Source organism: Convolutriloba macropyga, chromosome 2 (genome assembly GCF_964194025.1).
Source record: "Convolutriloba macropyga chromosome 2, txConMacr16.3, whole genome shotgun sequence".
Classification (NCBI taxonomy): Eukaryota; Metazoa; Xenacoelomorpha; order Acoela; family Convolutidae; genus Convolutriloba; species Convolutriloba macropyga.
Genome location: NC_134469.1, coordinates 79,813,488 through 79,825,824, shown reverse-complemented (window position 1 = coordinate 79,825,824; position 12,337 = coordinate 79,813,488). Strand labels below are relative to the sequence as shown.

The 12,337-nt window shown below is 36.7% G+C and overlaps 3 protein-coding genes across 5 annotated transcripts in view; 2 read left to right on the top strand and 1 right to left on the bottom strand.

The window, feature by feature from the left end:
- The window catches only part of LOC142334762 (uncharacterized), a 603,346-nt gene that overhangs the window by 172,427 nt on the left and 418,582 nt on the right, over nt 1–12,337 (bottom strand). The window lies entirely within an intron of this gene.
- The window catches only part of LOC142334757 (uncharacterized), a 69,293-nt gene that overhangs the window by 8,381 nt on the left and 48,575 nt on the right, over nt 1–12,337 (top strand). Inside the window, exons 2-3 of the mRNA XM_075383031.1 lie at nt 7,085–7,334; nt 10,741–10,907. Of these exons, the coding sequence (XP_075239146.1) occupies nt 7,085–7,334; nt 10,741–10,907 (417 nt within the window). The remainder of the gene's footprint in view (nt 1–7,084; nt 7,335–10,740; nt 10,908–12,337) is intronic.
- LOC142334758 (echinoderm microtubule-associated protein-like 2) overlaps nt 1,461–12,337 on the top strand; it is a 173,032-nt gene continuing 162,155 nt past the window's right edge. For both annotated transcript variants that reach the window (XM_075383033.1, XM_075383032.1), the window contains exon 1: nt 1,461–1,470. The gene's annotated coding sequence lies outside the window, so the exon portion shown is untranslated. The remainder of the gene's footprint in view (nt 1,471–12,337) is intronic.

Below are 12,337 nucleotides of genomic sequence, written 5' to 3'. Positions count from 1 at the left end.
TTAATCTCCCGAATTGGGAAATCAAAAAACCACACGGTCAATTCAAAATTTCACAAAAATTATCAAGTAATACATCAAAAAGGACGAAAAGTACCCATTCACCTCCAGCCGAAAGTGAAAATTGAATTAGAAAAACTGTTAAACGAAGGACATATCGAAAAGTTAAACAACTGTTCAGATCAATTTTTCATATCTCCGATTGTCATTACGGTAAAAAAGGACAAGTCAATCAAAATAGCATTTGATTCAAAAATCCTAAACAAAGCTATTCATAAAAACAAGTATCAAATGCCTAATATCGATTCGCTAATTCAAACGATTTCACAAACACTGTCAACGGCGCCGCAGGAGACCGCTTATTTCACAACTCTTGATTTGCAATACGCTTATAGTCAATTAAAGCTACACAGTGATACGGCCCGCCATTGTAACTTCAACATAGTCAGTGGTGATATGACTGGCACATATCGATTTAAAACTGGATTTTACGGGCTGACGGACATGCCGGCGGAATTCCAAAAAGCAATTGATTGTACTCTTGCCGGTTTAGAAAATACTTTCTGTCTCCTAGATGACATTTTGATCGTTAGTAGAGGTGGAATCGAAAAACATCTCCACTTAGTACGAAAATGTTTAATAAAACTGGATCAGGAAAATTTACGCATAAATCTGGCAAAATGTCATTTCGCAAAAGAGACGATTGAATGGCTCGGTCATAATATTACACAATCTGGTGTAACCCCACTTTCAAGTAAAACAGATGCAATTGGAAAATTATCGGCACCTACTAATCTTAAAAAACTTCGCTCTTTTATGGGATCTGTACACCATCTTGGAAAATTTATTCCGAATTTGTCACAATTATGTTACCCCATCCGACCATTGCTTAAGAAAAATTCGAAATTTCTCTGGACGGAAGAGCACGATAAACAGTTTTCTTTAATAAAAGAACAAATTACGGAAACCACCGAAAATAAACATTTCAACCCGGATTTAGAAACGCGAATTAAATGTGACGCCTCGCGTAAAGGATTGGGATGTGCATTGGAACAGCGAACACCTAATGGGTGGCATACTGTAGCATTCGCGTCGCGATATTTGAACTCTGTTGAAGACAGATATAGCATAAACGAACTAGAACTTCTGGGTGTTGTTTGGTCAGTGCAACACTTTAAGTATTATTTATACGGCAAACCCTTTACTGTGATAACTGACCATAGAGCCCTTCTCTCTATTATGAGAGAGAACAGATCCAATAAATCATATAATAGTAGACTGACACGATGGGTAGATCGTTTACTACCATTTGAATTCTCGATTGATCACCTTCCGGGCACAAAAATGGGATTAGTGGATTATATATCTCGCGACCCGCATCAACAAGCTGCTAATATATCCACATACGACGAGCAATTTATTGTAGCTAAATTGGATATAATTAAACGTAGCGCGAAACGCTTCTTATTAAATGCTGAAAATTACGTCGATTTCGCCGCGCGAAATCAATCTACAAATTGCGTCGTAAATAATCCAAATTCCACTAATAATTTAAGTAGTGATTTCGCACCGCGAAATCCAGAACATTCTACAAGCACGCAAATTGACGACTCAATTAGCGAATTAACGATAATTAATTTAAATTCCATCCCCAAAATCGAGACAACTAACCTTCCTCACTCGCTTTTTGCCTTAAACCGACCCACAGAACAGTCACACTCTAATTTGAATCACTTTCAACGCATCGCAACAAAATTCAAGAACGTCTATATGATGTCTCAATCACCTTCTGACGACGGCACGCTGATGACTGTTAAACAATCGACCCCTTCGAGAGTCAGATTTGCAGAGGCGGGGCCTTCTACTGTTCAAGCTGCACCTGTGACCCCCATTACACCTACTACAGATACAACAGCCACTTCGCCTTCAGTAGACGATTTGTACATGGATTCCTTCAACTTCGCGCTCTCAAAGATCTTCTCAAGTTCTCTCATGGCCAGCCTGACGACCAAGGACGCGATCTTGAAAGAGATTCGCGACTGCATTTCGACGGACAATGAAGATAGATGTAGACAAATTTCACCCTACATTCATTACTTCTGGAAGGACTTACACGTGAAGAATGGGTGTGTGTACATAGACGACAGAATTGCACTCCCACATGCTATCAAGGATGCGTATGTAGACGCAATCCGCGCAACTCACCCTGGCACATGGGGAATGACGGATATGGCAACACACGCGTGGTGGCCGTACATGCACAGAGATATTGCCACCAAGACAGCAAAGTGCAACCCATGTGTCAAAATTGGTAAAAATTTAAAACATATTATACCAGCAAATAAATGGGCACCATTAAAGTTATGTAAAGTTCCTAATGAAGAGATTCAAATTGGTTTTGGAGGACCCATTTATAATGAGAAAAATCAAGAGGTTTATTTTCTTGCATGTATTGATCGATTTTCGAAATTCCCAACAGCAAAAGTATTTGATAGAGCCAATGCAGATAATATTTTAAAGTTTCTTCAAGAATATGTTTTGCTACACTGTATACCCCGCGCGATTAGATTGGATCAGGCTAGATGTCAAACGGGGCATCGAATTAAAACATTTTGTAATATAAATAAGATACAGCTAATCGAGGCGCCAATACACGACCACAGAGCTATTGGTTTGGTTGAAAGACTCATTCAAACAATCAAGAATCGCTTAGCCTGTATTAAAACGGCGGCGCAAAATCAATTTAATATGAAAGCATCAATAAATTCAATAATTTATCAGTTACGAATATGTCGTCAAAAGACTATTGGAATATCACCTTTTGAGGCACATTTTGGCAGAAAAGCGAATACACCATTAAGCAATATAACGACTAATCCCGATTCAAAAAGTTTAACTTAAAAAAATATTCTTAACAAATATTTAGATTTGGAGACTGTCAAATGGGACCAGCTCATCACCGACGAAAATTGGAACAATGATGAGCGAAGCGACATCGAAATGGAAATAAACAAGGACAAACTGGGCAAAGAGGCAATGAAAAGACAGAGGGACGACCCAAACAAAGAATCGAGATTAATTTCTCATCCAGATGTTGGCCAACCGATACCAAGAACAGAATCGTCACTGGAGCTCAAATTGGCAAAAAAGAGACCACAAATAAAACGATCAAAGAAAGGTCTCGACGGCCTATATGACGTACTTGCACCAGGATTGTCAGTCATTAAAACAACCGAAAACACCTCAGTAATCAAAGAACCGGGCAAGAGAGAGGTTACAATAAGGAATTCTGACCTCGCAAAGTTCGGCACAAAGGCGGAACGAAACACAGATTTGCAAATATATGCAAATAGACGCCCAAAACTCCCCACGGGAAAAACAACGGAGGAAATCATTCACCACCATGCAAAGGAATTAAGAAAAAAGTTAGAAGGTTGAAAGAAAATGAAACACAGAAAAGTGGCAGATGACGTCAGCACAGTGTCGTCCATTCACTCTAATGTTACCCGCGCCCTCCGAGTAAGAATGCCGACCAAGCCAAAGAAACATCAGACAACGGCGCCGCAAAATCAAACCACAGAGTCAAATAACGATCTCGCAGTGCCAATGGAATTACCGACTTCAAGCATCATTATCGCGGAGCCACCAAGCAGACCGAAGAAAAAAGCAGCTACGAAAGCATCTGCAGCGCTAATCCCTTCAAAGAGAAAACGCTCTGCCATATCGACCACAGAATCGGATGAATCTGTGACTCCAATTCAATCATGCCCTCCCACAACACCAAGTACTGCAGCAATTGGAAAACATTAAGACGGCAAAACATTAAAAAACAACAAATCGAAAACAAGTCCATAATCTCAGCAATACAAACTGCTGCAGCACAATCCAATCAAGAGGAGTCAAACTTCACAGTCGGCCCATGCTCCCCAACAACTTCCTATCCCACGCAATTCTACGTCTCTCCGAATTACGAGGAACCAGAATTGTCTATGACAGTTGGCGAAGCGGAGAGATATTATGAAAGCGAAAGCGATTAATGAGTAAAACTGATCATTCAAAACTCTGATTAAAACATTACAGTATTAATTATTTAACAAGTACATATTGATTACTAATTTTCTGATAAATAACATGTTATTTATTTCCGCCAAGGGGGAAATGTGGTACAATAGTACATTTTTAGTTTGAGTTCATTAATTTGGGGTAACCAATTTAGTTCAATTTCTGTTTAACTTAATTAGTTCAATTTCCCTATTTTAATTTGTTCATTTGTTCAGTTTAATTTTGAAGATCAAATCCTATGATTTCATACTTGTTAATTTGTTTATATCCTAAGCATGATCTTTTGTCTGTTCACCTTGTCTCGTGATTGTAAGTTGCCGCAATTTAGTAATGTTATCTTGTGAACAAATTGTGAATCAGTTTTAATAATCTTGCCTAATTTCATTCTTCTCAATTTCGTAATTCAAAATAGTTGACTCTCTCTCTCTTAACTAGAATTCGATTCGCCAAAGTCTAAATTCAAACGCATCTAAAATTTGGTATCTTTCGCTAAGCGAAATACCCGATAATTAGTCAAACGTGATTTCGCTCCGCCAAATCAGCCTAAACTTTGTAACTCAAATAGTCAATATTTGAATAGCAAAATAAAGCCTGAATTCGCTCCGCCAATTCACTCTTAAATTGGCCGAAGTAAAGAACGCTAATTGGCGCTACGAAACAATTCAAATCTACAGATTGTAAATCTGTACGACATTGATCATACGCCGCTGAATCTAACAGTATAGATGTTGCTTCGCTGAACGAAAGTGTTCAGACACACTGTTGTTATCATCGAGATGAAATTGTTGCCTGAAGAACTCTACAGTTCGTTGTAATATGTGGTATTTTTGACTGATTCTTCCACAGTCTCCTCAATAGATTTGATTTTTCATTTCAGTTCAGCGAACACTTTGCGGACTCGTTTTGTAGTGCGTAACTGTTACAGGTTTAACCCTGTGCTCTACATGTTCGCTTGAGATTCATTTGCGCTATCAGTGCTAACATTTATTTCTTCTATATTTTCCTCCTGACGGTCACATAAATTGCAATTCACAGAAAATTTTTTCCTTGTGCTGCAGATAAAATTGTTCAGCGAATGTTCCACATTTGCGATATTGGTAGTTCGTATTTGTTGAAAAATGGTTCTAGGGTTAACCGAACTGGGCTGGGTTTTGCAGCTAGAGGAAAGACCAGCGCTATTTTTTCTTTGGCTAAAATCGGCAATTTTAACTGGGTTCACTATTTCTCTCACTTTTATGGTGTTCGATCGCTGCTTCTCTCCTGAAGCGTGTATATTTATAACGGCGTCTTTGCCAATTAACATGTTGTCTGGACCTGGAAGTATGCGAATGGCGTAGCCTAGTTATGTACGTGAGTGGTGGTGCGAATTGCACTATTTTTTTTCAAAATTGTTTTCGGAGTTGCGGTCCATGTATCGAATTTAGTTAATGCTCAGCTACGATTGGCATCTAGCTATTTGATTTTGAGTTAGACAAGATTTGAATACTAAAACTGGAACTAAAGTTTGTTAAATCTCACAGTAGAAAGAACTACAACTCAAGGAATCACATTTCAGACAACATGAATGAGTTATGAAGAACAAACCTTTGCCAGCATTTATGAACGAGTGTATGAAAACTGCAAATGTGAGAAAAATATGGTGAATGGAAGTATGAACAGCAAATGTTTCAATGAACACATTTAAAAGATGGAGGGCACGTGAACATTAGATGTCACAAGAGGTATTGTGTACCACAAGAAATTAATCAACATTTGATATGCACTCCAACTAAAAATGGCAGAGCAGTGTCCATTTGCGCTTGCAGAGTTAAAAATTTATTTGAGGCGCAAATGAGGAGTTCGAGATAAAATTTTAATTGCTACATGCTGAGTTTTTTTTCAAATCAGGCCTTCTGCATCCCGTTGCAGCTCTGTTATGCCCGAAGTCCACCAGTACAAAAACACTACTCTCCTCCACCACAAGCTGCTGCCAACACCAATTAATTTTAGTTGCAGCTGGATTCATCCATCAGTCTACGGGTTAACATGATAAAAACCAAAACAGCCAAAAAAGGCAATAATTTCCCTACCCAACCATCAGGGGCGCTTTTTATTCAAGGTGACTTTTTTATTTTTTTTACTGCTTCCAAAATCCTTGCAACTCTGAATGTCTGATTTTCAAGGACAACATACGAGAGCAACGAAGCTTAAAAACAAGAAATGGAACCATATTTCATAAGGCAAGGAAACAAAATTCAGGTTGGATGGCAATTTGTTTTTTGTTGTGTAGGTCAGTTGGACGGAAACTGTTCTTTAGGTGTCCAGACAAATCATAAATTCTATTTTCGTATGAAATATACGAACAAAAACTGTAGTTTCATGACACGATTTTTCGTCAAAATAATGCTCTCGAGTTTTATTTTATTGAAGATTGGTAGCATTTTTTCCAACCGAAGGAGCTTTAAGTAATGAATTTGCAGACACTTAGTCCGGATCTGAATTCAACTATCAATTTCAGGGTGCTTTGGAAGCTCTAATTGCAAACTTAATCAAAAAGTGTGAAGAAATTGAAACAAAATAACAAAAAATGTTACTGATGTTGCTGATAACTTGTAAAAATATTATAAAAACTTCTACTTGATAGTTAATCTCTCTGGAACTTTTGCTGGACCGTTTTTGCGTTTTTGTTCTAGAACATTGTTCTCTCTCAAGTGACGTTTTCACGATTGACTTCTGAATTCTTGCATGATTGCAATTGCTTTATTAAGAAGCAAGTGGGTTGCTAACATAAAAGCGATTTTGAGCGTTGAAGTTGCAAAGAGCAGCAAAAACGTGGGCCAATCTAACCCAGATTGAGGTCCCAGGGGAAAAGCCGATATGTCCAGACCGTCCTAGACTAAAAGTGTCTATGTCCAGACGTCTAGGTGATCACTTAGTTCAAGTCTTTTTTGGAAAATTTTAGTCGAATGTGTCTCTTTGTGACACTTTTGGGTTGACCTGGCCTCTTTTGAGAGCAGTTCGTTCGACGTTAGTCGGTTATGATTAGGTTGCTGAGAGGGACTTGGGTGGGGAAGTGCCACTGAGTGAAGATGGAGGAGGAGGGGAAAAAGGTGAGCAGACTGAGGAGGAGGCAGAATTACAATTGATTAGTGAGAGAGCAGCCCAGATTCAGAGACAGTTCAGGGAACTTCACCTTGATCAGCCTCCACAATCATACACTCCTTCAAATCATAACAACAACAACTTCAGTCGAGGTGACAGGAAACAGGGAACAAAAGGCTCAATAAAACAATATGGTAATTTATTTTAAATCACTGGTCAGACTTTAAATCAGACTTTTTGTCAGATATTGTTGACTGTTTTTCACCAGCCATCTTGTCTGCTTATCGCATTTAAGAAACTTGAACAAGCTTGCAACACTGTTTCTCAAGGAGAAGATGTACGTTGGGATATACAAAACAGCCATGAAAATCCTGATTAAAACACAAGGCAAATAAAGTGTTTTTTAGGACTGCATACGTTCTTCAGTTCTATTCTCAATAAAACAAGGAGGCTCGCTAAGGCGCGATGGCACATAATTTTCTGACCCCGCTCATGGGCACTCTTGTAAAAATTGTCTAGCAATTGAATCAGAGATAGAATGCACATAAAGAATTGGATCAAATTTCATTTAAACTTTGATACACTCTTAGAGAAGGACAGATGTCTATTCCAAAAATGGGGTCATACCAGCGTGATCAAATTTCTTCACTTGATTATAATGAACACTCGAACAAACGAAATGACGTACACGAGATCAACGCTAATGCAATTTCTCAAGTAGACAAAAAGTCAATTTTAACAGATGAACGACTAAATTACCAAAAATGATTCCAAAAAATCATTATCTATACCGTTTCCAATCTGTATTTAATTTCAATTAGATTTTAGATTTTCCATTTAAAGTGATAAGCGAGCGCAGAAGTTAAAACAAATAGACCTCTGCATTCACTTTTAAATCCAAAATGAGAACCAAACTCAAATAGAGGCCACGCAACCTATATAATCACGAGATATGTCACAATTGAGGCAGTTCATGTTTGTCCTTGCATCTAAAGGATGCTCCAGCAAATTTGTTCTGAATTCATTTGAACAAACAAACGGAAATAAATAACGAAAAGATGCGGAATGCGGAACCAAGCTCCAATTTTTCTCCAAATTTTTCTGTTAACCAAATAAAACGTCACACTAAAACCCAAGAACCAAGATCACTCAGCAAAAGTTTAAACAATTGAGTAAAAAAGAGCTAGGATATCTTGTTTATCTTGTTGAAGAGAGTAATTTGCGGGTGGACAACACATTTTTTGAGGGAAAAACTTTCCTAAAATCTGTTAATATCTTTGCACCAAAAATTAAATACCATTCGTCGTCAAATGAGTTCATTCAGAACTTTCAAATAAGCCTCTTCAGAAAAAAAGGGCTTGTCAGCAACTAAATGATAAAAATTCCCTATATTTAACAATCAAATTTTATTAAAAAATTAAAATAGAAATCTTAAATTCTCAAAAATCATACAAAAAGCGTCAAATTTTAATCTGTGATTACCAACTAATTGAAAACAATTTCAATTCATATATGCTTCATTGCTGACCTATGATTTTCTTTATGAGTTCAATATATCAAAGTTTTGCTAAATTTTTTCTAAAGTCAGTTATTGTTTTTGAAACAATATTTTAAACCATTCACGGTCAAATGGTCACACTCAATATTTGAATTTGCACGTACTTGCATAGACAAAAAGTCATTTTTGCACAATCAAAATTATTCGATTAAAAATGATACAAAAAATAAATTAGCGATAACCCAATTATGGAAAAAGTTCTCCGAAATTTTACCAATTTCAATTGTCTCAACTTTAGATACATGATCAGCTATCCCTTCGTCAGAAACTGAAATCAACTGCACCTCATTAATGACAAATGCAGGCTGTTATAGTTGAGATTGAAAGGGAAGACAACAAAAAACGGCGAAATTGGTCAGATTACAAAAATCATGTATTTTTTTGAATGATTTTGTGCCCCATCAAAAAAGCCGTAAAATGTGAACTCAAGTCGTTTTAGAGCTTCCTATATGCTTCCCCTAATTTTTTTTGTTTTATTTAAGCAAACTGATATCTTTCATTACTCAGACTGTTACAAAACTACAAAAAACAATCGGAGTTGAAACCTAAAAATTTACTATCTTTCAATTAAACAATTAATTTCAAAGTAATCAATACAATAAATTATATATAAAAAAGTTCAATTTGCAAAAGATATTATTTAGATTGTGAAAACCTCATTAGAGCATAAAGAGACATCTTATTTCATAAGCTCTGGACCTTAATTTTGTTCACTAATACGTCATGTGAACTTCAATGAGGCATGTCAGTATTGGAACTCAGTAACAATACAACCTAAAAACAAAAAAAAACGCTCAGAAATGTTTTAATGAAATAGTTGTCCGCAGAACACATTAGACAACAACATTTTCATAATGGAAAGAAAAGCTGCAAAATTAGAAAGAAGAACTGGCTCTATAAACACAGCAAAAAACCCACAATAGTGCTTTAGGTTTAAGAAAAAACCAATAAATGTTAAAAATTGTGACTTGATTGGGCTAAAATTAACAAAATATTTAGAAAAAAACCAAAAATATGAAAAAATAGTGTCATTAGTAAATTATTAGCAAAATTTTAAAAATCGATATCTTCTCGAAGGCCTGCACTTCGGTCCGCACGTAACCTCTGCATGTCGGCAAACTATATCCTTCCCCCAGCCCCGCCCAGGATGTAGATAGTATACAACTTATACAGGAGCACCACCAAGAAGGCCCCACTAAGGTTCTATTGAAGAACTTATTAATTTGATTATTGACAACAGATGTTGAGCATCTATACACATTAAGTGAAGGTCCTTCGTTTCTGTTGGTTAACTAAAATTAATTTGCTTTATGATTGCTATATACTTTTTCTTTTGATTGGTATATCGAAAAAGGCCTTTCTTTTTAGTCTGGTTACTCTCCTATAAATAAATTAAACAAACTTATAATGAAAAGAAGCGATCCTTTGCAAAATACGAAAGGTAAGCCAATGAGCATATTGAAATAGATAATAACAGGATGGCACAGCTGTAGAATTTTTGCAACTAAAATATGCTTACTCATTAAAAAAAGGATGTGTATTATCTGTTCAATCGAAGTTCAATGTAATTATTGTAAACGTGATGGTCTTCTTTTGCAAAATTATTGCTCGACCATTTTTGACGTTCTGTTCTTGAACATTCTGTGACTTCTCAGGTAATTTTCTCAGCCACCGTGAGTTCCAAGTGTTCACACACAAAAATATTTTAAAGCCAATTTCCCAAAATAAATTTTCTCCCCTCCTTTGTCCGAGAGCAATTAATCCGACATTATTCTGGTTATTTTTGCAAAGACAACAAAAGAATGACTCTCCAGTGACATTTTTTTAATCGGTTCATCTAGATTTTCTTGACTTTTTCTCCCTGATCTAAACGTGTCTGAGTTATTTTCTATTGACGGTCTGCAAATAACTTTCGCTTTGATCTAGAAATAACTTTTCTAGCTACCTAGCCTCAACTATTTTAGAACATGAACAGTTAGTAATAAATAGATATTCTAACTTCAATCTCAATGAAATTATTATCAATAACCCATTTGCTACAGGTAATGATTTTGACCTCGATTCCTCAACTTCGACTCTCTCAGGATTTCCTCATGCTGTACATCCTCCTCAACGTCATTCGCAGCATATTTCGCCCAATCACATCGCTTCAATCCAATCCGATCTAAACAGTCTCAACAGACTCCTCTCTGACAAAACACAAGAAAGGGTAAAGTTTAGAAAAACGAGCAATTACCCGGGTCGAGGTGTCACCGCTAAAAATCACCTAAAGATGTAAGATTTGCGTTGAATTTGAGTAAAAAGTGTAAGATTTGCGCTCAATGTGATGAATGCGGTGAAAAAAAATTATAAGCGGGGATTTTTTTTTCACTGCTTAAGCGGTGAAAGAAAATTTTTCAGCGCTACCAGCAGAATGCGGTGAAAAAAAATTGCACCGCTGAAATCGCGAACCTTACAAATATTCACCGCTAATTTCAACGCTAATATCACAGGCAATAGCACTAAAGTAGGTGACACATGGCAAAGAGGAATAAGAAGTTGGTGACATCCAGGAGGTAAGTGGTTCGAACCCCTGTGCGGCAGTTTTTTTTGTAAGAAATCCGGTGAATGCGGTGAAAAAATTTTTCACCGCTAAAAAACCGCAAATCTTACAAAAGTTCACCGCTTTCACCGCATTCAATGCTATAAGATGCGATGCGGGCGCTTTGCGGTGAAAAAAAGTTTTTTTCATCGCTATTCACCGCTAATCTTGCATTAATTTTTGACATAATCTCGACCCGGGTAAAAAAAATCTGAAACGGTTCCTTTTTCTTCTGTTCATCAAAACTTGTACAACACGTTCAAAAAAATACGTAAATTTAACTGTGCCTGAGACTAACTTGAGAATTTTTTTTTTCAAATATTTTTGTTGAAAAATGTCAATCAAGTTAAAAAAAACTGTCAAATAAAAAGGGATCTTTTCTGCTAGCGCCCCCCCCCCCGCTTAGTTAGGCACCCCCCATTTATATGTGTAAACATATTGTTAAAGCTAAGTAATCTTATACGTGAACATATATGAGCAATATGCATTTACTAAAAGCTAGCACAGCTATGGTTTGAAAGTATTACGTATTCAACAAAAATTTGTTGCATATAACGTAAGCATCAATAAAAATTTCTGTATTAGATCATTTTTGGTGTTATCGGCTACAATAAGGGCTTGATTTTTTAAAACTTCTTAAGGAAACTATTCTAAAAGTGCCTTGAATCTACCTAGACACTTTTGTTTCAATGAAAAGCAAATATCGCTCTCACAATTCGCGAAAACTTAGATTTTGGGGGGTGCAAATTTAACGGCTATATAAGGCTGGGGGGGGGGGGGGGGGTTGCTAGCAGAAAAGATCCATAATAAGGTCAGACTCTTTCTTTATTCACAATTTGCTTTCCAGTTTCACATTCAATATATCGTTTTTGCATGACAAGTTTTGCAATTTTCCAAATACCGATTTGAGCAACAATTTTAGTTTTAAAAATCTTTTTTGGATCTTTTTTCGATCTTTTCCGTTTGTGCTCCCCCCCCCCCCCCCCCAGTATGTTATGCGCTCCCCCGTTACAGAGCACGTGCCATTACATAGTAAATCATTATGTAAAAAGTCTGGG